Source organism: Melozone crissalis, unplaced genomic scaffold (genome assembly GCF_028551555.1).
Source record: "Melozone crissalis strain CALT ecotype California unplaced genomic scaffold, PUWL_Pcris_2 ptg000006l_1, whole genome shotgun sequence".
Lineage (NCBI taxonomy): Eukaryota > Metazoa > Chordata > Aves > Passeriformes > Passerellidae > Melozone > Melozone crissalis.
In genome coordinates, this window is record NW_026535784.1 from 20267511 (window position 1) to 20289214 (window position 21704).

Here is a 21704-nt window from a genome sequence, read left to right on the forward strand (position 1 = left end):
CCTAGAGAGAATAGCAGGTACTATCTTTTTCACCCTTTCTTCACATTGCATACACTTTGTTACTCCCATATAATGTTTTAATATTATGCCTAGCAGCCAGAATGCTGGAGGCTGGCACAAAAAAGACAATATTAAAAGATTAAAGAGTCCTGACATTTCTGTAGACTTCAGTTCTGCTGCTGGAATACCATGCTTAAAACAACTGCAGGGAGCTTCAGTATTGTCCATAACAATGGAGTGTTAAGACCTCTGGAGATAAAAATTACCTGAACTGCCTCTGAATTGACAGCAGTGGTGAGGAAATGAGGAGAAGTTGTCTCTAAGTGCCATTCCTTAGTGGGTAGGGTAAAACCAAGGGTGTGACGTGCTATCCGTGTACGAGGCTGTTTCTTATCCCCTAACAGTCACATGCTTACTTTTATTTTTACTTCTGTTTTTATTTTTATTTCTTGATTTAATCTTAAAACAGCAAAGCAGGAAGGGTTGTTTTATCCTTTTTTATATACATATTATTACACAAAGCAAAATTCCAATGGTTCTTCAGGCGTACAGCATATTGAGGTGGCCCAATTCTTGTAGCAGTTCCTGCTACCAAGGTTTGATTTGAGTTCCACTCAGGAAAAAGACTGACTTCTTCATTTTCTGAAAGCCTGTACCAAAATTCTAGGAAGAGTCATGCTGTCCAAAAAAAGTGGCAATTCCTTCACCAGGACTGTTCATTTTTGTCATCAAATAGGAAAAAAACATTTATAGTTCCTGTGGAATCTTCTTGTCAGATGGCTTGGTTTCTGAATGTGCAGCCATGGTCTGCTTCACAGACCTTGAGTGCACCTCCAGCTGAGCTCCAGGCTGGGAATTTGTCCTTATAAACTCAGGCTGAGTAAAACTGGCAGTGCTGTGTAAGGGGTTGACTGACTGACCTCTCCCACTTTTTAACCTCAGAAGAAAAGGAATAAACAACACCAAATTAAAGAACATATGAATACAAGAATTACAGAGTCTTAATCTTTTTCCAAGGTTGTTATGTCCTGCTTCTGTGTGACTGAGCAAGTAGAAACACAGTGAAAAAGTTTATCAATGGGGCACCTGTTGATGCACATGGAATTCCTTTAAGAGAAGACAAGGCAAACTGAAAGCAAGAGGCAGGTGCTGAAACTCTCATAGGGATTTTTGAATTATTTTTTTCAATGCTTAAATGACAACAGGAAAGAAATGGAGAAAGTAACTTGAGGCTTCTTAAATAGCAGTGGGTAATGAAACATAGCACACTGTCTCCAACCATCTTGGCATTTAAAGAGAAATACATAAAACAGAAGAGGACTGACTTCCTGAGGGTGATAAACTGTTTTGTGAACAAACTGACATTACTCTGCTGCTTTCAAGATACTAAAACGTTGCATCCTCTTAGGAAGGGTTTAATCTCCTCTTCCTTCTACCCCTCATGTGGTTAGCTGAACCACGTACAGGTTCATGGGGGTGGAGGAACTGTTATGCCATTAGCACTAACACTGTGAGCAGCAAATATTTCCTGTTAGATTACAAGAAGTAGCAAAGAACTGCAGCAGTTGGTTCCCTGTCAGCCTGTATGGTCAGTGACTGAATCCAGCCCTGACTGCAGCATCCTCAAACCTAGTGGCAAGTGCTGTTCTTTTCTTCTGGGAAGCCTAAGCCAAGCTGATCAAAGGCATTCCTAGGTCTCCTCTTCCACCTTAGCCATACACCCACTCCATTCCCATGCTATGTTATCAAATGGTGTATGTGGCAGGAACACAGCACAGCCAAAGCAAGCGGGCTTGGCCCTGGGAATCTGCATCTCCCCATGTCAGTGAGTGTCTGATGCCTGTCATTCCCAACTCCCTTACTCAGTTTCTATCTTTATTGTCTCCCTTCTTTAGGGACCTTTACACAAAATTCAAGTAATCCTAATTCTGCCAAAATTTAAATCTTCTCTTTTGTGCCAGGAAACATAAGAAAACTCCTCAAGAAATAACACACAAAGGCTTCTACCCTCAGTATTTGCTTTGCCAAAATTACAGTTATAATGAAAAAATATAGAAAATAAACTTATAGTCCAGGAAGATCTGAGTGTCCATATCAAGACAGCTGCTTTTGGACATAGTTTTTGTAACCTCTGTTTTATGCTGGCAGAGTGTAGATAGCTGTGTCCACTATAAATTACACCCAGAGTTTCAGTGCTTGGTGTTTCAAGGTACATTACAGGAAGCTCCACTAGCAATATATATTTAGATGTCTCCAGACAGTGGAAGAAAATGATTAACTGCTTTGGCTATTTTACTTTGAGATTAATTCTTATTTGGGTAATCAGTGTACAGTGCAAAATGCTTGCAAAGCATCTGTCAAGCATTCTGTCTATAACATCTTACAGAAATGTTGTACCTCCCATGCAAATCAACATGAGAAGGGCCAGTAGGGAGACAGGTCTTTCATAGTAAACTAAGTTTGCAGAGAAACTGAATGTATCTGTGTCAAAGGCTGTGTTCATACTGACTTCACGTTGATGCAGTGCAACAAATCAATATAGCAAAACATAGCAAAAAAGAATTTTAATCAAGCTAACAAAGTATTTGTGGCAATATGATGTCTTCTGAGTTTCAAATTCTACTTACAGGATTGTGTTTTAAGCTCACAGATGCTATTCTGCCAGTGTGAAGCCATCCAGTTGATGGAATACAGCCTTCTCAGAGACTTGTAATTATGTCGAAGATATATTCACTAACACCTGTGAATTAGAGAATTATGCTTGGGAGTTTGAAACATTAAATTGGTCATTGGGAGTTTTTTTAAAGAGTAGAACAAATGACTTTCCAAAGAGTTAGTGGCAGGTACTCAGCTTGGAAATGACTCAGTTTTACCAGAGGGAAGCCTGTGTTATACTAGAGACTAGAAGCATATTCATATGCCATCAATTGAAATTAAATCACAATAGCAGGTAATTCCATAGATAAGGCCTTTTGGTTTTTCTCTTACTTCTGGTCATGTTTATTCTCATTAATACAGGAGATTTAGTTCACTTGACTTTTCACTGAAATTCTCACCTGCTTTTCGTTTGCAATATGTAGTTCTGGTCTTTTATAACAGCCTTTCTTTGGTACTTGTAAGTCTCAAACATCATTGCAAAGTTCTACCTGCTTGCTTTGTGTTAGCATGGAAACCATCCTGGTCATGGTATTGGGGAAAAAAAGTCTGTTTGCAAGAAATTCTGCTTGCAGAGAAGACAGTGTCTCTTTTTTCTGTTTTTTTCATTATCATACAATGAGAAAAATCTATGGGAAATCTCTGCCTTTCAGATGTTCTTACTGCTTTTGTGTTTTTTTCTTCCTCCTTATCCTTCCACACGTTTTTTTCCTCTCCAGTGTTCTCAAAATATCAGCAATTCAACTGATACTTGACAGTGTTTAATATTTACTAGGAAGTCCTATGGTGTGTAAATCTGATTTATACTGAGTAGGAGACCATCAACACCACCAGCAACCTACAATTTAGAGGCTAAATTGTTAGATAGTGGTATCTGAACCTCTAAATTTATGATGTTTTTAGGTTCTACACATTTTGTCTGAGTTCTCTGGGTTTTTTTCCCTTCCCATGGCTTTAGGTCTCTGAAATTGATCCAGAAGAATTTTCCAGTAGAATAGAGTGTGAAAGTCCTAACAATGACCTCAATCGTTTCCGAGGCTTTGTGTAAGTAGGCTTGCTGGCTCTTTAAACTTATTGTCATTTGTTATGGCATTCTTACTAATTTTAGGAGATCTTGTAATGTTTGCTTTAAGAAGTAGTGATATGGATAGAGGTCAGTTTGCACCACTGCATTTCTGAGTGCAGCACAGCAGACAGAGCTCCAGAAGGGTTTTCTGAGCAGCAGATGGGGCACTAATGCTTTTTATTTTGTATTAAATGTGTTCAACATCTTAGTTTAGGTTGTTTTGCAGACTTCATACTTGAAATAGCTGTTTTAAATCTGCCCTTCATAATATATGGTATCTGTAGTATTTGGTCTGGACCACAGCCTGACTGGGCAAGCTGCATTGCTTAGAATTAGAAATCGGAAGGACTGACTTCCTTTCCTACTCTGATTTCTTTTGTGTAACCTTGAGTCAATTGATCAAACTCCTCTTGACCAGTATGCCTATCTCTGTCTTTTCTTCAGACTGGGTTTATGAGTTTTCTTCGTGATTAGGGTTGGAGGGGACATTAAGGTACTAGATGATTATTAAGGTCCCTTCCAACCCCTGCCATTCTATGATTCTGTGATACTTACACGTTTATGACTTCCTATAGATAATAGGAAAACAAACTACTTTTTTATGGGGTGACCTGTTTTCAGGTTTTGAGAGTTAGAATGTCTTTATTCTTCCCTTTGCACACTGACACATTAGATATTTGAGAATAAAAATAAATAAATATAAATCTTAGTCTCTGAGGAAGCACCTTGACAAAGAGTGGGCCTAGCTGCGCTGGAAGTATACCACAGGAGTGACGGTGCTCACAGGAAATTTATGATTTAATATTTTTTTCAAAAATTTTCTGATACTGATAATCTGAATAGGATAGGGGTTTAGATTTCCAGTGTTTGGATTTCCAGTCTTTTCAATAGTGTTGCCTGCTTCTCAAATACCAGATGGCAAATGTTCAGATTTTAAAGGGTGATCTGCTTTCCTGTTACTCCATTCATTTGAAAAGTCCAATCAGACATGTCGGGACGGCATTCAATGACTTGCAGCTTCTTTGGGAAATCTGTTCCTAATGATTTTGCAAAGCCTGGTTGGTAATTGCTGGATTCCTACAGCTGACATGAGGTGCTTTTTTTTTGCAGTGAGCATTCAAACATGGACCGAGTGGGTCTCAGCAAGGAAAACTTACTGCTCCGAGGATGCACAGTAAGAAACACAGAAGCTGTGGTAGGCATAGTGGTATATGCAGGTTAGTGAACTGCCCTGGCTTTCACAGACTTGAAAACAAGGTAGTTGTGTGCCCTAAGAAACAGTACTGTACAAAGGGGAATTGGGAGAGTAAAAGCTTGAATCCAGCAGAAGGCAGCCATAGCTAGAAATATTAAGAATTCATATCTGAGTTAAGTTTGTTGTTTTCACCGTAACATCTGATACTTCTGATTATTCCTGGAAGGGCAGATCTGTTGTGTGTGAACAGGTCCTTATCCTCAACTTGTTAGTTGCAATGGTAAACTGAGATTTTGTAATGGATATGGAAGTGTGTGACTTGCTTAGGACTTTCTTCTTAATCAAAACTGAAGCTACTACTGTTCTTCTGGTTCTGTTCTACAATTTGTAGAAAGGACAGAGTTTTTTACACTAATCAATATGATGTATCCAGCCAGATAGTTGTAACATAGGTATAGGGCTTTGTAGAAAATGTTAAAATAATGTGGAAGGGTCAAGAAGAATGTTTCTAAAGGAAAGAATATTAGTGATGTTTAATGTAAGCTAATAAAAGTTGACATATACATGACAGATTTTGATTTAACTTGTTCAGTTTTCTTTAGGACAGGATTCATGTGTTGTAGGAGAATCTGATTTACTCATATTTATAATGGCTGTTCAAATATTACTTAATATAAATATTCTGTTTCCCAAAGCTTTGGAAATATAAAGCACTTGCAGTTGTGATACCTGTTATTAGAGAATTTCAACCTCCTGTTTGGTTGCAGGTCATGAAACCAAAGCTATGCTGAATAACAGCGGCCCTCATTACAAGCGTAGTAAATTGGAAAGAAAAGTGAACACTGATATTCTTTGGTGTGTTCTGCTCCTACTTTTGATGTGTTTAACTGGTGCAATAGGTAAGTGAGAATTGCTCGGATTCCTGCTATTTTCCTTTCTCAGCCTACAATGGTTAGTTTTTTATTTTGTGCCTGATTGATTTTGTCAGTCTTCATCCAGATGTAATTTCCTGAAAGTTGGGAGTTCTGTGAGGTTTAAGTTAGTGTTGTCATGTTTGATCTGGAGTGTGGTTAAAAAGTGTGTTCCTGATGTGAATTTTTGGGTCTGGATCCTGTTTCTCCATTTGATTTATCTTTTTTCTAACTAACTGTTCAGCAAAACTCCTGTTTTCCCCTGGGATTTTTCAGGTAATATGAGATACATGTACACACTGAGGTGAGAGACCTAGTGTAACTAGAGTTGGACTGACTTGGTATTTTAGAGGTTGATTAAATTATTGGCTTGAGTACATATAAACAGGCTAACTTTTCTGACAGATCATAAAGGTGTTTAAAATATGTTAAAATATGTTTAATAAAACTTCTTCAGATTACACTTAAAAGTTATGACATGATAATGTGTTCACTAGTAGACTAAAACCTAAACAAGCAAGGATAAGAAAATTAATTGCCAGCAAGTTTTTTTTGGAGGGAAGAAACTGTTTGTGAAGTGTAGTTAATTTTTGTTTATTTCTGAGATATGTTGTATAGATGCAGTTGATGGAAGGCATGTAAGGTGTTTCTTCACGTATGTATTGAAACTTGGGACTCCTGTTGGGGAAAAAACCCCAAGATATTAAATTGTAGTTTAAAAGCTTAGAAAGAACTGCAGAGTGTAACAGCTAACATAATAACTCTGAGCTGTGAAACACTTTACATAAAACTGATTGACTTTATCTTGTGCTTGTTTTCAAGGTCATGGACTTTGGTTAAGTAGGTATTCAGAAATACCTTTTTTTAACATCCCCAGGCCAGATGGGAAATCGAATCCTCCAGCATTAGCAGGCTTCTATATGTTCTGGACAATGATAATTTTGTTACAGGTAACTGATCTGCTTTGAGCATGAGTCATATTCTGATCTCAGTTGTACCCTTGACGTAACTCTTTGGCTTCAGTAGAGCTACTTTGTGCTTGTAACTGGCCAAAGACCTTGGTGTTATTTAATCCCTATGTTTTATTTTGCTAGGTCTTGATCCCTGTTTCTCTCTATGTTTCAATTGAAATTGTCAAATTGGGACAAATTTATTTAATACAGAATGACATTGATTTTTACCATGAGAAAACAGACTCAAGTATTCAGTGTCGAGCACTAAATATTGCTGAAGACCTTGGCCAGATTCAGTATATTTTCTCTGACAAGACTGGAACCCTCACTGAAAATAAGATGGTTTTTCGGAGGTGCAGCATTGCAGGACAGGAGTATTGCCATGAGGAAAATGGTAAGACACTCAACCTTTGTCCACCTGGATCATTTTTCCAACATATTTGAAACCATGAACTAAATATTTTTACTCCTTATGGAAGAAATCATGCCTACTTGGTTTTGTTTCTCTCCATGGAATATTCAGAACCCAGAATGTTGGAATATTGCCCATCTACTCTTTCCTCTTTTTTTTCCCTTCAACTAGAGTGCTAATGCTTACCTAGCATTTTAAGGTTTAAACATTCTGTTGACTGTCCTAGCAGTGTACCACCTTTATGTAGTATAAGTTAAGACTCCACTTTGACATAGTTCTGCTCTTGAGGACATAGTAACCCAAATTAAATACTTAACAGCATTAATACGTTATTTAACAGTAATTTTAAGGTGCAAGTCAATCAGATGTGTGTCCATGTGTGTTAATGATGCAGAGGTAAGTACCTTCATTGAAAATTAGTGTTGTATTCTTACTTAGATCTTACACAGATGCTTATTATTAGGCAAAAAATCAAGAAGCAGTGTCAATGAATAGTTGCTGTCTTATTGTCTAAAAGTGTAGGATCTGTCAGTGTGTATTTCATGAGAGACAACTTGAAGTCTTCTGGGAGCTGGGAGAAGATACAGCTCCAGACACAAGAGAAAATTGGGCAGATTGACATGAATTTTTTAATTAGCCATTTTATTAATTAAGTAAAGCAACAAAGTATTTATTACAGTTACCATGTATATGTACTAGTGCCTGCAGGCATTTTGCTGGTGGACAATGCAAATATTCCATATGAGATCAAGGCTGTGGTGCTGATGATAGGTGGACATGTGAGGCACAGCTGTGTAGTAAACCCTCTTTGTGGTTTTTAAGGGTTTGCTGCCAGATAGAACTGTTCATAACTACAAGCAAAAGGCACACTCTGCTGGCCACAGCAATGAATCAGTTCAGCCCTTCTTTTGTTGTGTCACAGGACCAGATATTACAGACAAATTTTACAGCAATTGCTGCACATGTTTTTTTGGAAGTCTTACGATGAGGGTTCCCAGATGCTTCTTTGGCATTTTATTTTAATTTCATTTTTGGCATTATATTTTCAGAGTGTTTCCTAAATCAAGGAAAACTTTCAGAAAAGAAACCAAAGAGTAGTATGAGTGATGCAACTGTGGCTGATTCATGTCTCAGTGTGCCAGGGAAAGTATGCCTCCACATGCTTCTGCTAGTAGTTCACATAAAGTTATCTTCCAAAATTATTAGTTGTTGATTATGTACATAATTACTTCCTCCTGTGCCATCTTTTCCCTGGAGAGTAAACATGCATTTCTTCCTAACAAATTAGAAATTATGTGAGCCCTGAGAATCAGTTTGAAAAACATTGGAGGGCCTGTTTTGTAGCCCTGGATTATATTTGTTTAGATGCATAGAGCTGCTGTTTGCAAGGCTCTTGCTACATATGGTAAGAGTTGCAGTGCAACACAGTACAGTCTTTTGATAGAAGCTGCTTAATCTGAATATGTATTTCTGGGTTTATATCTGTATTTCCCGGGGTAAAGGGATGCCTGTGATTCAGAATAATCCTCCATGGAGATGCCCCCAGGCTGTGTTCTGTCTAAAGTGACGTGTGTTTCTTGGACCATGGCAGTAGAGCAGTGTGGTGTTGTGAGAGATGCCGCGTGTTACTTCAGCCAGAGCATGCAGCTTCTCCACAGCCTGGAGCAGAGCAGAATGGGTGTGTTTTGTCCCAGCCTGCCTCTACAAACACACATACTAAGTCATTGGTGCTGCTTTCCAGTAAATGTGTCTGTGCCTTTTGTGTGATTTTGTATTTGGTAGTTGTGGAGAGCCCCACAACGTTACGTTCCCACTTAGCTGTTATTTAAAAGAGCTATGTTACTAGTTTCATACTGATATCAGGAAGGTGGCTTGCCAAGGTGTAAGCTCTGGTTTCTCTGTTTCCTTGGACTCATCAGAATAGCAGGACAGGACTCTTTCATTTGTGTTGCAGAAAGAGAAGACAGTAGAAAATACAAGACTCGCAAATGACATAATAAACCTATTTCCATCTCATTTAGAGCAACAGACCTGTGGAAAGATTTTCTGTTTGCATAAAGCAGAATGATATCCTGCTTTTCACTTCTTTCCTGTACATTTGGTACCACCTGAAATAAAGAAATAGGGAATTAGTGGTGTTGCTGGACATGTCTGCAATGTATGCTCATGTTGGTTTTTTGCTAGGATGCCGTTGTTTCTATTCAGACTTCAATGAAATAAAGAGGCAATGCACAGCTCTCAGAACAGTTTTTCCATGCTGTCTGTGGATTTTAGGCACTGAACTGCTAGTGTATGCTCATGGAATGCTGTTTTCACAGTGCAAGGTAAAACTTGAAAGCTGAATAGTGTACTTCCAGTGCTTTCCAGAGATTTCAGCTTCTGGCACATGGTCAAACACTCTCAGAACTCCAGTGCAAACACTTGGATATGTTCTTAATCAAGAACATGATAGCATAGGAGTGTTTCCATTTGCTGCAGAGATTCTTTACACAATTGATTTGTAGAGAGAAACAGAGCTGCATTTACATCTCTGGCACAAAGGTGTTATACATGTCCAGACAAAGTTTGGTTATTGAAACTTGCTTTTCAATTAAAAACTCAGAAAATGTGTATCTTTTTGTGAGGGGGTGTCCAATACTGAAACAATAAACACAGTTTGAATGAGTTCCTGCTAGCAGCTGTATTTATCAAACCTCTGACATACAATCCTGATCCATCATAACATAATGGCTAGAAAACTCGTCAGAAGTCTGGTCCTGTTTTTCTGGCTTAGAGTAGAATTGTTGCTATTATTCTTTATGAAATTCTTTGTTTTATTTCTTCAGAACCTCCAGAAAAGTCCAATTCAGTGCTTTCTCAGGCATTCCATTCTAATTTGTTCCATCATCTCTGACAAGGTTTTGTTGATACCTAGCCTGAGTTCATCTTACCACAATATGGAGCCATTGGGTCTTCTGATAGCCACAGTGTTCACAGGAAACAAGCTATTACCTTCCTGCCTCTATGCAATTTCCCTTCACTTGAACATGCATTTGACTCCCATCAATGTGCCCTTCTGGAGGTTGTATGACTCCAGTTTATTTGAACTCCAATTATGTAGAATTCAGATAATTTTTGTTCTGTCTTCTGGATTCAATCCAGTAGAATGCTGCTCAAACAGGAAGACAGTGTGGTGGCTTGTTACAGGTTTAATTTTTCATAAATGGTGGATTATTCTTAACTATATAAGTAATTCCTTACTTTGGACATGTTTGATTTTGCTCATGGAACAATAATTTTGTTTCCCTTTCCTTAGCAAAGAGGTTGGAATCCTATCAAGAGATTGATTCAGAGGATGAGGATTCAGCTGATTGTCACTGTGGCTCTTCAACCCCTACATCAAAATGTCAGGGGCACAACTGCAGAGGTGTGTGTGAACCTTTGAAGAGAAAGTCTTTGAACCAGTTATCTGATAGTTACTCGGCATTCAAAAGGCAAGATGAAGCAGGTGATATTCCCAACTCAGGACACATGGCTTTCAGCAGTCCCATAGTAAGTAGAAGCTGTTTGGTTTATTGCTAAATTTCTGAATTAACTCATGAAGGTATCTCTTTTTACTCCCATTTGATCAGATTGGTTGTCATTTAAGAAATCCCTTCTCTCTTCCACCAAAATTTGGGGTATCATGATGGGTTGGTTGCATGCTATTTACAACTGACATCACAGGCACATGTTGGTTCATGAAGTTCCGTACTTTGAATCTTGCTGCTCTGCATCCATGATCAATCCACGATCAATTCAAATGAAATTACTGACTTAATAACAGTTTAACAGTTTGTTCTTTTATTTTAAGAGGTTTCTAGCGTTCTCCTTTGTTTTTAATATATGGTCAATACTTATTTGAGGTTATGTGAGGAGAAAGCTTTGCTTCTGTACCTGAAGGTATCTGAATATCATTCATCATAGTTAATCTCTGTTGAAGTGTCTAAACCTATGAACTAAGCCTTTAGTGTTTACCTCTTTGGGCAGGAAGTTTGCCATTTTCAATGGACTAGCACAAGGCAGTGAAGATGCCAGTGTTCCTCTGTTTCCTGGTATTACAACTCAGCACAGGAGGGAAGTTGTATGAACTTCTACATTTTGATCATCTGTAACTGATTTAACCTCCAGAGGCTAAGTTTATAACCTGATGAAATTTTTGTTCATTTCATAATAGGAAACAGATGTTGTACCAGACACACAACTGCTGGAGAAGTTCAGTCAAATTTCTTTTCATTCCTATCAACAATCAGAAGAAGCTAGCAGCGAGTTATCTTTGGAGACAATGTATATCACTGATTTCTTTCTTGCTCTGGCAATCTGTAATACTGTTGTAGTCTCAGGCCCCAATCAGACACATCAGAAGGTAAGGTCATGCTTTTGGTTATTTGACCATATTTACAAGTAGCTGATCTCCTTTTGGTTCAGTTACAAAAATAAAAATACTATTAACTGACATTTAAAAAATTCTCATTTTCACCTCTGCATTTTTGTCCTATTAGGAAGAAGGTAATTACTGTAAAACCATGGAGTGCAATGAGTTAATGAATAAAATAATACTGATAAATTGGCTTCAATCTTCTTGTTTCTGTGACCATCTGTAACTTTTACAAGACAAATTTGGATATTAAATTGCAGTTGTAATTTTTTCCATATTCTAGTTACAGGTTTCTTTAGATATGGGTATAACTTCCTGTAATAATACATTAACAGTCAGATTACCTTCACATGTGGGTTATTGTTGTCCAAAAAATAAGAATAATTGCTGAAGATTCACAGAATATTGAAACTAAGAATGCTCTTACCTCATGGAATACTGTTCCCTGACTATTCAAATAGACATGCAGCAAAAGTATGGAAGATGAAGCTTTATATGTATATTAGTCTGAAGAAAAATTGCTTTGCAGAAAGTTAAACTTGTTTCACCATGAATTAACAGTGCATTTTCTAGTCTGCCCTGGTTTAGTAGTTTGGAGTGACCATTTGTTTTTTTTTCAGTGCACACAACCTAACTTTTATTAAAAAATAGTACTTTTTTTCAAATCTTTTGGGTTTTTTCAGTGTGGGATTTTCATAACTCTATTTTTTGCCAGTTTTGACTGTGTTGCAGGATAATTCCCAAGTTCAGCTTTGATTTCTTTCCCTCATTACCTGGTGATTTACATTTGTTGACTTTGTTTTTGGAAAAAAAAATTAGTGACATGTGCAGAACTAGATTTTCGTGTCTGTCTAGGTACTAAACCCACAGCCATAGCTGGAGACATTCACAAAACATATCCTGTGGGGTATAAAGTACCTCCTGTTTATAAATAAGCTTTATGTTTTATTGTGCTTCCAAGCATTCCCAGAAAGTGTCCGGTAGGCAGCCTAGAGATCCATGTGAGGAGGATGAGTTCATAGTCAATAGTTACCTAATCCTTAAATGGGATGGAGACTCTCACAGGTGAGAATCTTGGTTTTTTGAGAGTAATATGTCTGAATAACTCGCCAGCAGGGTAGAAGTTCTCCAGGTCACTAATAGGTAGACTGGGAGGAGCAATGTGGAAGGAGGTTTCTGAGTTCATGATGAGGGAATGACAGGGGAGAACTCAAGGCAACAGGAAGTTTCAGTGTTGCCATAGGAAGAGGCAATGAAAGGACATGATTCCTAGTCTCTGTTTCCATGATGTTGAATGGAGACACATTGCAACTTGCTGGAACTGTGGAGGACTGAGCCATGGTTTGTCCCTACCTTTTGCTTTTCAGTGGCAAAAGAGAACATGCTTCCTGGTAACTCATTCTTACGTCCTTACCAGCAGTGAGAAAGGAATGCCTTGTATCAGCCTTGTATCCCTATCCCTTATTTTTGTAAGCTGTTAGCTCCCTAGCTACTCTGAGTAACAGGAAGCCAATTATTTTATAACACTGATCACAGGGGAACTTTCTTTTAATTCAAACCACTGAAAACTGTTGATAAGTTATCAACAGTTAACTGTTGATAAACATAAACTGAATGTTTAGCAGTTCTTGTAGCTGGTTAGTGTGAGGGGGTTGGTTTATTCTTCACATGTATTTTGCTATTTCAGAACAAGGGTTAAAGTGTTTAAAGTTCAATGTGCCACAACTTCAAAAAGTTACAGTGTCATACTTACTCTGTTCATTACTGGAAGTTCTGAAGAGAAGTATTGCTTGGAGTCATGAATTCATGAAACACATCCAATTTTCAGACCTGAAGTACTTTTACAGCTTTTAGAGGCTGCCTACTGTACTCAAATGGTTTACTTGAGTTGGCCATCTTTAATACAAGCAGTCAAACCCATGGTAAATTTTAAAATACTGCTTTCATTATGAAGCATACCTATTTTGTAAGGTGTCCTTCCTTAATATAATAAAAAGGAAGAATTTAACATAAATACTTTCTCTATCCATTCTGTTCCAGATGAGACTCTCTTCACTGAGTAGGATGCCTATTAAATCACTTGAGGAAATCAGGCAAATGTTCCAGAGGTTTTCAGTCTGGAGACTAAGTTCTTCTCCACTTCCAAGTGTAAAGGAGTCATCATCTGAAAGCCCCAATACTTTTGTGAGAAAACTGTCTATTTTTAGAATGAAACTGGCTTCACCTACTTTGGATGGAGATGCTCAAAGGATTTCTGAACCTCATGCTATTGACAGCCCAGAAAATTCTCAAGTGCCTGGAGAACTCCATGTAGAGAATGTAGCTGCTGGTGGTGAACCCAACCATGCTGTGTCATCTATTGAATTATCTCCCACACCAAAACTCTGTTATGAAGCTGAGAGTCCAGATGAAGCTGCCTTGGTTCATGCTGCTAGGGCTTATAAATGTGTTTTACAGTCTAGGACTCCAGATCAAGTAACTGTGGACTTTGCAGGTCTGGGGCCTTTAACGTTTCAGCTTTTGCATATCCTGCCTTTTGATTCGCTGCGGAAAAGGATGTCAGTGGTGGTTCGGCATCCAATCTCCAACCAAGTGGTGGTGTACACAAAAGGTGCAGACTCAGTCATGATGGATTTGTTGAGAAGTGCATCTGAAGGTATCTATAGAACTTGTAATTCACTCCTTAATGATAAGTTTTAACAATTTGCTACTTCAAGACTGTATTTAGATCTTCAAAATTTTCTGGTAAATTGAGCCTAAACATGCATGTTTAATTTGCTTTCTCTTCTTTTTGTGTGACAGTCCATAGTAATAATTCTGAAATTGAAGAGAAGATTAAAGAGATAACTCAGCAGCATTTGGATGATTATGCCAGAAGAGGACTGCGCACTCTGTGTATTGCTAAGAAGGTATTTCTTTTAATACATATTTTGTAGAATGTTTGCAGTCTGTGACCAGCCTCAGTGGTACCACCAATGGAGCGAACATCATGTCTTCCAAACAGATTCTTCTATTGTCACATTTTGTTTATCCTGATGTTCATTTAGGAAGAATTTCTAAGAAAACACTGATCAATTCCTGACATCTTTTAGATTGCCATTTTTGTCAGTTCATGATGCCAAGCATTTAGCATCTTAATTTTAAAACAGGGATTGTCAAATAGCCAGATTTTTCTTCAGGAGTCACAAGCAGGTCTCACTGTGTGAATCTTACCCTAGGTGGAATTCCAGACACAGAAAAGAGATTAAGTCACACCTGTTTTATTGGGTTTCACAAACAGTTGCAGTGTTACAAGCTGTGGATGCATAACTGAAGTGGTGTTTTGAGATTCCATTTTAAATTCCAAGCTGCTTGGAAGTAAAATTCCATAGGGACTGAAACAGGCTAGAAGCCTTTTGACAAAGCTTTTTGCAAAGTGAAAGCTCAGGCTGTGTATCTGTGCAGCCATCGAGATGTACCCAGCTGTGCATGGTTCTGTGGCAGTGTCAGTGCTGCAGGTGACTGTGCCCATTGCCCTGCCTGCCTTCTATCCAAATGGAAATCTGCAGGAACCTGCAGGGTGCCAATGAGTAAGTAGCCTGGAAAAGTAATCTAACACTCTGAACATTGTACTAAATCTATGGACATCCTGGAGCATGTCAGCAATGTGCTGCCAAGGGCCGCACTTGTAGGTTTGGGATGGGGACAGCAGAAGAACCATAAGAACACTTCTGATGCACTGTTCAAAACCCAGTGTAGATACATGCCTATGTTTTCCCTCCCTGTGTAGGTGATGAGTGATGCAGAATATGCTGAGTGGTTAAATCATCGTTTTTTAGCAGAAACCAGCATTGACAATAGGGAGGACCTGCTGCTTGAGTCTGCCATGAGGCTTGAGACCAAACTAACTTTGCTTGGTAGGTAGAAAATACTGTAAATCTCAGGAAAATGCCTGTGATGTTCATAATTGGAATTTGCTTGCAGAGGGCTGTGTTAATCTCAATCTGTGTAACACATAGCTTTTTACAGACTTAGAATTTATCATCACTCCTGAATTTTCATAAATCTCACTGGTAAGTTTGTACTAGTTGTAAAGCACACTGAGAATAGATGGTGCTTTCCTGTTTTTTGTAAAAATCTACTGTTATGGGGGGTTTTTTGTTTCTTTTATTGTTTATATTATGTATTTTTCTATTTTCACTAGATTTTTTAAATGTAATTATAACAAACACATGAAATGATAGTAACAAGTCACAGGCCTGCCTGTGCAAATACTCAGAGATATCCCACTTCTGGGCATGTTTCCTATAAGTGTTGCATTCATGGCACAGCAGATGTGCTTGTGCTGTGTTCTCCTTTAACAACATAGAGAGAAGTAAGGCATGCTTCTGCCAGAACCACTCCTCTGAAGGTCATTCAGCTGTGCAGAAATGAAACAAAAGTGTTTGCTGTAGGTGTGTGGAAGGTAAACTGCAGGCAGTCTGGGATAATCATTTTAGAGAACTGCCCAGCAAATAACATTGGGAAAACAAAGTGCAAAGATCTGACTGTGGTGGTAAAGGCAGCTCATGCTAGAAGCTGAAGAGAGACAGATCCTGTTGTGTAAAGTGTGCTCCTTCTCTCAGTTTGTGTCATATCTGCTTGGTGCAAATGCAATAAACCTTGATACTGAAGGAATTCTGGGATCACTGGCTTCAGTTTCTGGAGAGAAGCTAGAGCAGTGCTGCAAACTGATGATTTTTTAAGGCTATACAGGTATCCTTTGCCACTAAAGCCAATGGAGGGAAGTCAAGCTGCTTTGGAGACCTGCTGTCTTGCAGGCTTGTGTCTCTGGTGTGACAATAAGCAAAATGGGTTGGCCCTAACATTAAATGGAAGTGAAAATAAGGAGGTTAAACAACTTTATACTGCAAGGTGCTTGCTTTCAGGAAATTCCAAGCACATCATGGTTGCATGTCTGTTTTGGGATATGGGTACAAAGAGAGAACCAGCTCATCCTGTCACTCTTGAAGCGTTTTGGCTCTGGAAATGCAGCAGGATTAATCTTTCTGCTTGTCTGACCTTAGGTGCCACTGGCATTGAAGATCGCCTGCAGGAGGGTGTTCCAGACACAATACAGGCATTGCGGAAAGCTGGAATAAAAATATGGATGTTGACAGGTGACAAGAGAGAGACAGCTGTCAACATTGCCTATGCTTGTAAACTGCTGGAACCAGAGGACAGAATCTTCACTCTTAAATCACAGACTAGGGTGGGTAGAAAAGTAGATTTTCTTCTCTGCTGAAAAATTCAATAGGGCTAGTCCACAGGACAATACAGAAAAGCAAATGTTGTTTGCTTGGGAAATCAAAGAACATTTGCTTTTCTGTATTATTCATATTTTACCCTTGTGGGTAAAATATGAAATCCTTTCTATGTATGTAGAAAGTCTGTTTGAAAATCTGTTTCTTTATATGCAGTCCCTACATTATGATTAATTATTTTAATTGAATAAACTTCCTAATGCCTCTCAGTGGTAAGCTAAGGAGTTGACTTGGCCTCAGGTTTAGAGGATTGTTCTAAGACCTTTAATTTTTCTTTTTTTTTCTCTGCTTATATGTATCTTAAGAAATACAATTCATATATGCCATAAAAGATAGTGTGGCAAGAATTAACTGTGGGGAAAATAAAGTGAAAAAAGAAAGGATTTTTAGTCCAGTTGTGTTTGGGGAAAGCTTGGAGTTTGATTTGTGCCAACATTTTCCTTTTATTCTGCTGGGAAATTAGTGTCTTACTGGACAATGAGAACTAAGCCCCTTTTGCAGAAGTGCTCTTCCTCCCTCTAACTAGGCTCAGGAATAAAATCCAGGATTTGATACTGTTGCATTTCAAAGCAAAATTATGAGAAGATTTAAGAAGATGTATTTTTTTCTGTGTTGCATGTGCTTTATATATATTGATACCACAAACTTTTTGAGCATCTCATATTGATTCTGATAAGGTAAAACATTCCACAAGGCCAGTTCCTCAGTTATTCATGGCAGCTCACCTGTAAGGTGATATGAAGAGCACTTTTGGCTTTGCGTGCCAGACAAAAGAAACAGAGAGCAAAAGTTTTATCAAAGCTGTATTTATATTACAGAATCCTTAGTGGTTGCTCTTCCTGCTAATTTGTGAAGGTTTTCTGGCTTGCATAGGTTTTTCTCTCTTCTCTTAGTGCAATACCCAAGCAAATCTGCTCAAGCAAAGTTTATCACACTTTCATTAACAGCAGTCTACATCTTTTGTGATTTTAAAGGGGTATTCAGCCTCTTGTCTGAGCCTTTCAAGATAAATACTATACAAGGACAGCATTTGACATTTTCCCCATATGTACTTTATGAGTTAAAAAAAGGGAGGCAGACTATAAACAGAATTTCATAAGATGCCTTTCTCTTGTCTTTTATTAGGATGCCTGTGCCTTGGTAATGAGCAAAATTTTAGAAGATATCCAGAAGAATGCTTCTGTCAAAAAAAACCACAGTGAGAAACTTGGAAATGTCTCTGCAAGTCCCTCCACCCAGGCTCAAGGGTTCAATTCAGGCCTGGTTATTGATGGAAGGACTTTAGAACATGTCCTTCATGACAGCCTACAGAATATTTTCCTGGAACTCACAGAAAAATGTCGGGCTGTAGTCTGTTGCCAAGCCACACCACTGCAGAAGAGTGTCCTGGTTCAACTGGTGCGAAATAAGCTAAAGGCAATGACGTTAGCTGTAGGTGAGTCTTGTGGTTATCATCTTTTCTCTGAAAAGAAGTAGAAGCCAGTTTCTTCTCTTGTATATTTTGTTAATGTCTGTCACAAAATTTATTTTATGAGCAAGATAATCCTTTGAATTGTAGTTGTGTCTGACATGAGATGATGCCTGTCTTCTAAGTAGCAAATTCAGTCTATAAATTTAGGTCAGTATACAGCAGTAAGAACAGCATGAGTCATTGTTATGAACCATGCAAAGCAGCAAGTGAGAGCGATTTTTTTTCCATCATAACCACCCAAAATTAGGAGGCAGAGGGGAGATGACTGGCTGTGATTTAAAGCACTCATATTTTGTGGTGCATCATGCCAGCTAAATTCTGACACAAGGAACATCTATGATCTATTGGAGAACATAGCTCAATTCAGTTGTGTGTTCCACTTACTAATCCTGCTTTCCTTAGTGTTTTTCAGTGTTGGCCATAAAAAGGTATTTCTCTGAACTCTCTGGTGTTTGTATTTGTCTTTTCATGCCACCTCCATAGCAATGTGATAGCCAGCAAAGCTAGTTTTGATTTTTCCTCTTTTCTCTGTAGGTGATGGTGCCAATGATGTCAGTATGATCCAGGTGGCTGACACTGGTGTGGGAATATCTGGCCAGGAAGGCATGCAGGTAGTGTATCCTAAGACAGATGCAAAAGATGTCAGGTTCCATTTAAAATCAGTTCAGAATGTACTCTGGAGACCCAATAGCTCCACAGTCTGTTCCCTTACATGGGCAAAACTTTGCAGCCTGAGCCTCACACCCCGTCCTCAGCATTCCACCAGGAGCAATCAGAAGCTGAATGCCACAGGTCAAGCTTCAAACAATAGTTTGCTGCCTGTCAGCAAGGTCCATATTTCTCATGTCCTGTAGGGAAATGAGCAGCCTAAGTGTCAGTGTCAGTGATTTCTATGCAGTGATTTATTGTGTGGTAAGAATGATGACAGCCATATTCCTGCCTGCTGTGTTGGACTGAGCTCTGTGTGTTAGTTGTAAAGTCTTGTATGGAAGGGGATATCTGAGGGAGGATAACCCGGCAAGCACTGTGTATAAAAAATTGTAAAATAAAAATTTCCAGCAGTTGGTAAGTTGCTTGGTTGTTGGTATCTGAAGCTTGTTTTTAACAGTTTGGTTATAGCATATCCTTTTCTTCTTGTGTGACACAGGCTGTGATGGCAAGTGACTTTGCAATCTCTCAGTTTAGACACCTCAGGAAGCTGCTGCTTGTCCATGGTCACTGGTGTTATACCAGACTTACCAACATGGTGCTTTACTTCTTCTACAAGAATGTGGTATGTAGCTGTCCCATTCTAGGAGAATTTTACGTATTTTTGAGCACTGTTAGGTTTAGTGAGGCTTTATTTTCTTTTTTCTCTTCCTATTGTGAATGGTTTCAAAAGCATGTGTCAAACAATTCAGTTTCTCATTTGTCTGCAGAGGCCAGAGGCTCTTATTTCTTGGCCTAAATTTCCCACTCAAAGCCATTGTTTAATTTCATGAAACAGTGGGTGAGGGGCACTACTAATATGGTGGCAGCACAACTGTTTCAGCAAGTCATGTCTGATTTTTAAATGTTTCCAGAGATTACTATAACCAGCCCTCTTGTTTTTAAAGCATTTGTCAATGGCTAAAATTTCATCATGTCATCTTTGGTTTTTCAGACCTATGTGAATCTCCTGTTTTGGTACCAGTTTTTCTGCGGGTTTTCAGGCACATCAATGACTGATTACTGGATCTTGATTCTTTTCAATCTCCTTTTTACATCGGTGCCACCCATCATTTATGGTGTCTTGGACAAAGATGTATCTGCAGAGATACTCATGGAACTCCCACAGCTTTACACAATGAGCCAGAAATCTGTGGTAGGTTACAGAGTGCTTGGCCTGAAGCAAATTGAAATGGTCAGCATTTGAGCCATTTCTGCCTTTCTTTTATGTTTCATCTCAGATAAACATTGTTTTAAATTACTTTCTCTGTTAGGAAATGTCAAGGCCTGTGCAATATGTGCACAAATAAAAACCTGGTTTTCAAAAGATTTTTTAGGGTCTTTTCAGTAATAGACCCAATCTTATCAGACATGTGGATGATAAAAGAAATTCAGGACTTTGGGTAAAGGGATGTACTAGACAAACATTGTTACCAGCATGTTTATTTCATTCATTGTGTCAGCTGTCCAAATTTCCCTCAAACTGGGAGTTGTTTGAACAAGATAAGGGCACTCTGTATACTCTATTTTTTTATTTTGTCATATAAAAGTCTCAACTGACAAAGAACCATAGCAGATTAATTTCAAATAATCCTCAAAGAACTTCTGTCAGTCAGGGTACTTTTCACCCTACAGGTATGTTCTGAAATTTGCCTTCCCATGTGAAAACACTATACATGATACTGGTCTGTCAGTAATTTCTGTCCAAACTTTTAGCACAGAAAACCAGAGGGAGTGGGACAGTAGTTTATAAATCAAAATTATATAACTCAGTGAGGTTTTTCCTGATTTCTGCTTTGCTTAGCATGAGATCTAGCATAATTTTAAATTTATATTTCTAAATATGTAATAATTAAAATAATATCTTTATTATAACAATTGAAGGCAGAGACATACTGAGCCTGAGACAAAATAGGTACTAATAGTCCAGAAAGAGGAAACATTGACTATATGAGTCACCTAAAACTCAACATTTTCTTTATGGTCAGATCCTACAATATCATTAGAAGGCATTTCTTTACCATTATTTCCACAATGCCCTTAATAACATGCTTGAACTTTTGGTCAGCCCTGCAGTGGTCAGGCAGTTGGATCACATAATCCCTTCCAACTGAAATATTTTATTCTGTTCTATTCTACTCTATTCTAACAAATACTGCTAAAAAAATGAGCTACAACGTGTTGTGTGCTAGTGTTGTCTCATTTATTATAACCTAGTAGAAGTTTAGGTCTGTTCTAGAAGGGAAAGAAGGTTATACACTGAATGGACAAATTGTTTACTTGTTTGTAGACTTCTACTTTTCTTTTTATATATACTTAAATACTTTATGTTTCTTGGTTTACAGTACTTTTGAAACACAAAGTATTCTTTAGGTACCAATCCAGACCTGTGTAGATTGGCTTGAGCAGGTCTGTGCTTTGTCAGTCAAAGAATTTTGTTTAAGTAAATGTTGCAAGGCCTCATTTTTTGTTTTGATCTTTAGGATATGTACAATGCAGTGATCTGAGCTGAGATGTAGGTTTTGAAGCAACATAATCAGAATTACTGCATTGCATAATATTTTTTCTTCTTTTCCTTTTTATTCCCTTATCTTCTGTTAGTTTTTTTTTGTCTTTTGTCCATCCCATCATTCCTTGCTCTGTGGTTGGAGTTATTATCATTTCCTTTCGTGCATG

General features: G+C 38.2%; 1 protein-coding gene across 1 annotated transcript in view; it reads left to right on the forward strand.

Moving 5' to 3' along the window:
* Nucleotides 1-21704, forward strand: part of ATP10D (ATPase phospholipid transporting 10D (putative)) — a 30117-nt gene that overhangs the window by 2738 nt on the left and 5675 nt on the right. Inside the window, exons 4-18 of the mRNA XM_054294467.1 lie at nucleotides 3614-3699; nucleotides 4832-4938; nucleotides 5684-5815; nucleotides 6650-6777; nucleotides 6922-7174; nucleotides 10488-10723; nucleotides 11388-11576; nucleotides 13629-14244; nucleotides 14391-14497; nucleotides 15358-15484; nucleotides 16634-16818; nucleotides 17996-18305; nucleotides 18876-18952; nucleotides 19489-19614; nucleotides 19984-20184. Coding sequence (XP_054150442.1) covers nucleotides 3614-3699; nucleotides 4832-4938; nucleotides 5684-5815; nucleotides 6650-6777; nucleotides 6922-7174; nucleotides 10488-10723; nucleotides 11388-11576; nucleotides 13629-14244; nucleotides 14391-14497; nucleotides 15358-15484; nucleotides 16634-16818; nucleotides 17996-18305; nucleotides 18876-18952; nucleotides 19489-19614; nucleotides 19984-20184 — 2880 coding nt within the window. The remainder of the gene's footprint in view (nucleotides 1-3613; nucleotides 3700-4831; nucleotides 4939-5683; nucleotides 5816-6649; nucleotides 6778-6921; nucleotides 7175-10487; nucleotides 10724-11387; nucleotides 11577-13628; nucleotides 14245-14390; nucleotides 14498-15357; nucleotides 15485-16633; nucleotides 16819-17995; nucleotides 18306-18875; nucleotides 18953-19488; nucleotides 19615-19983; nucleotides 20185-21704) is intronic.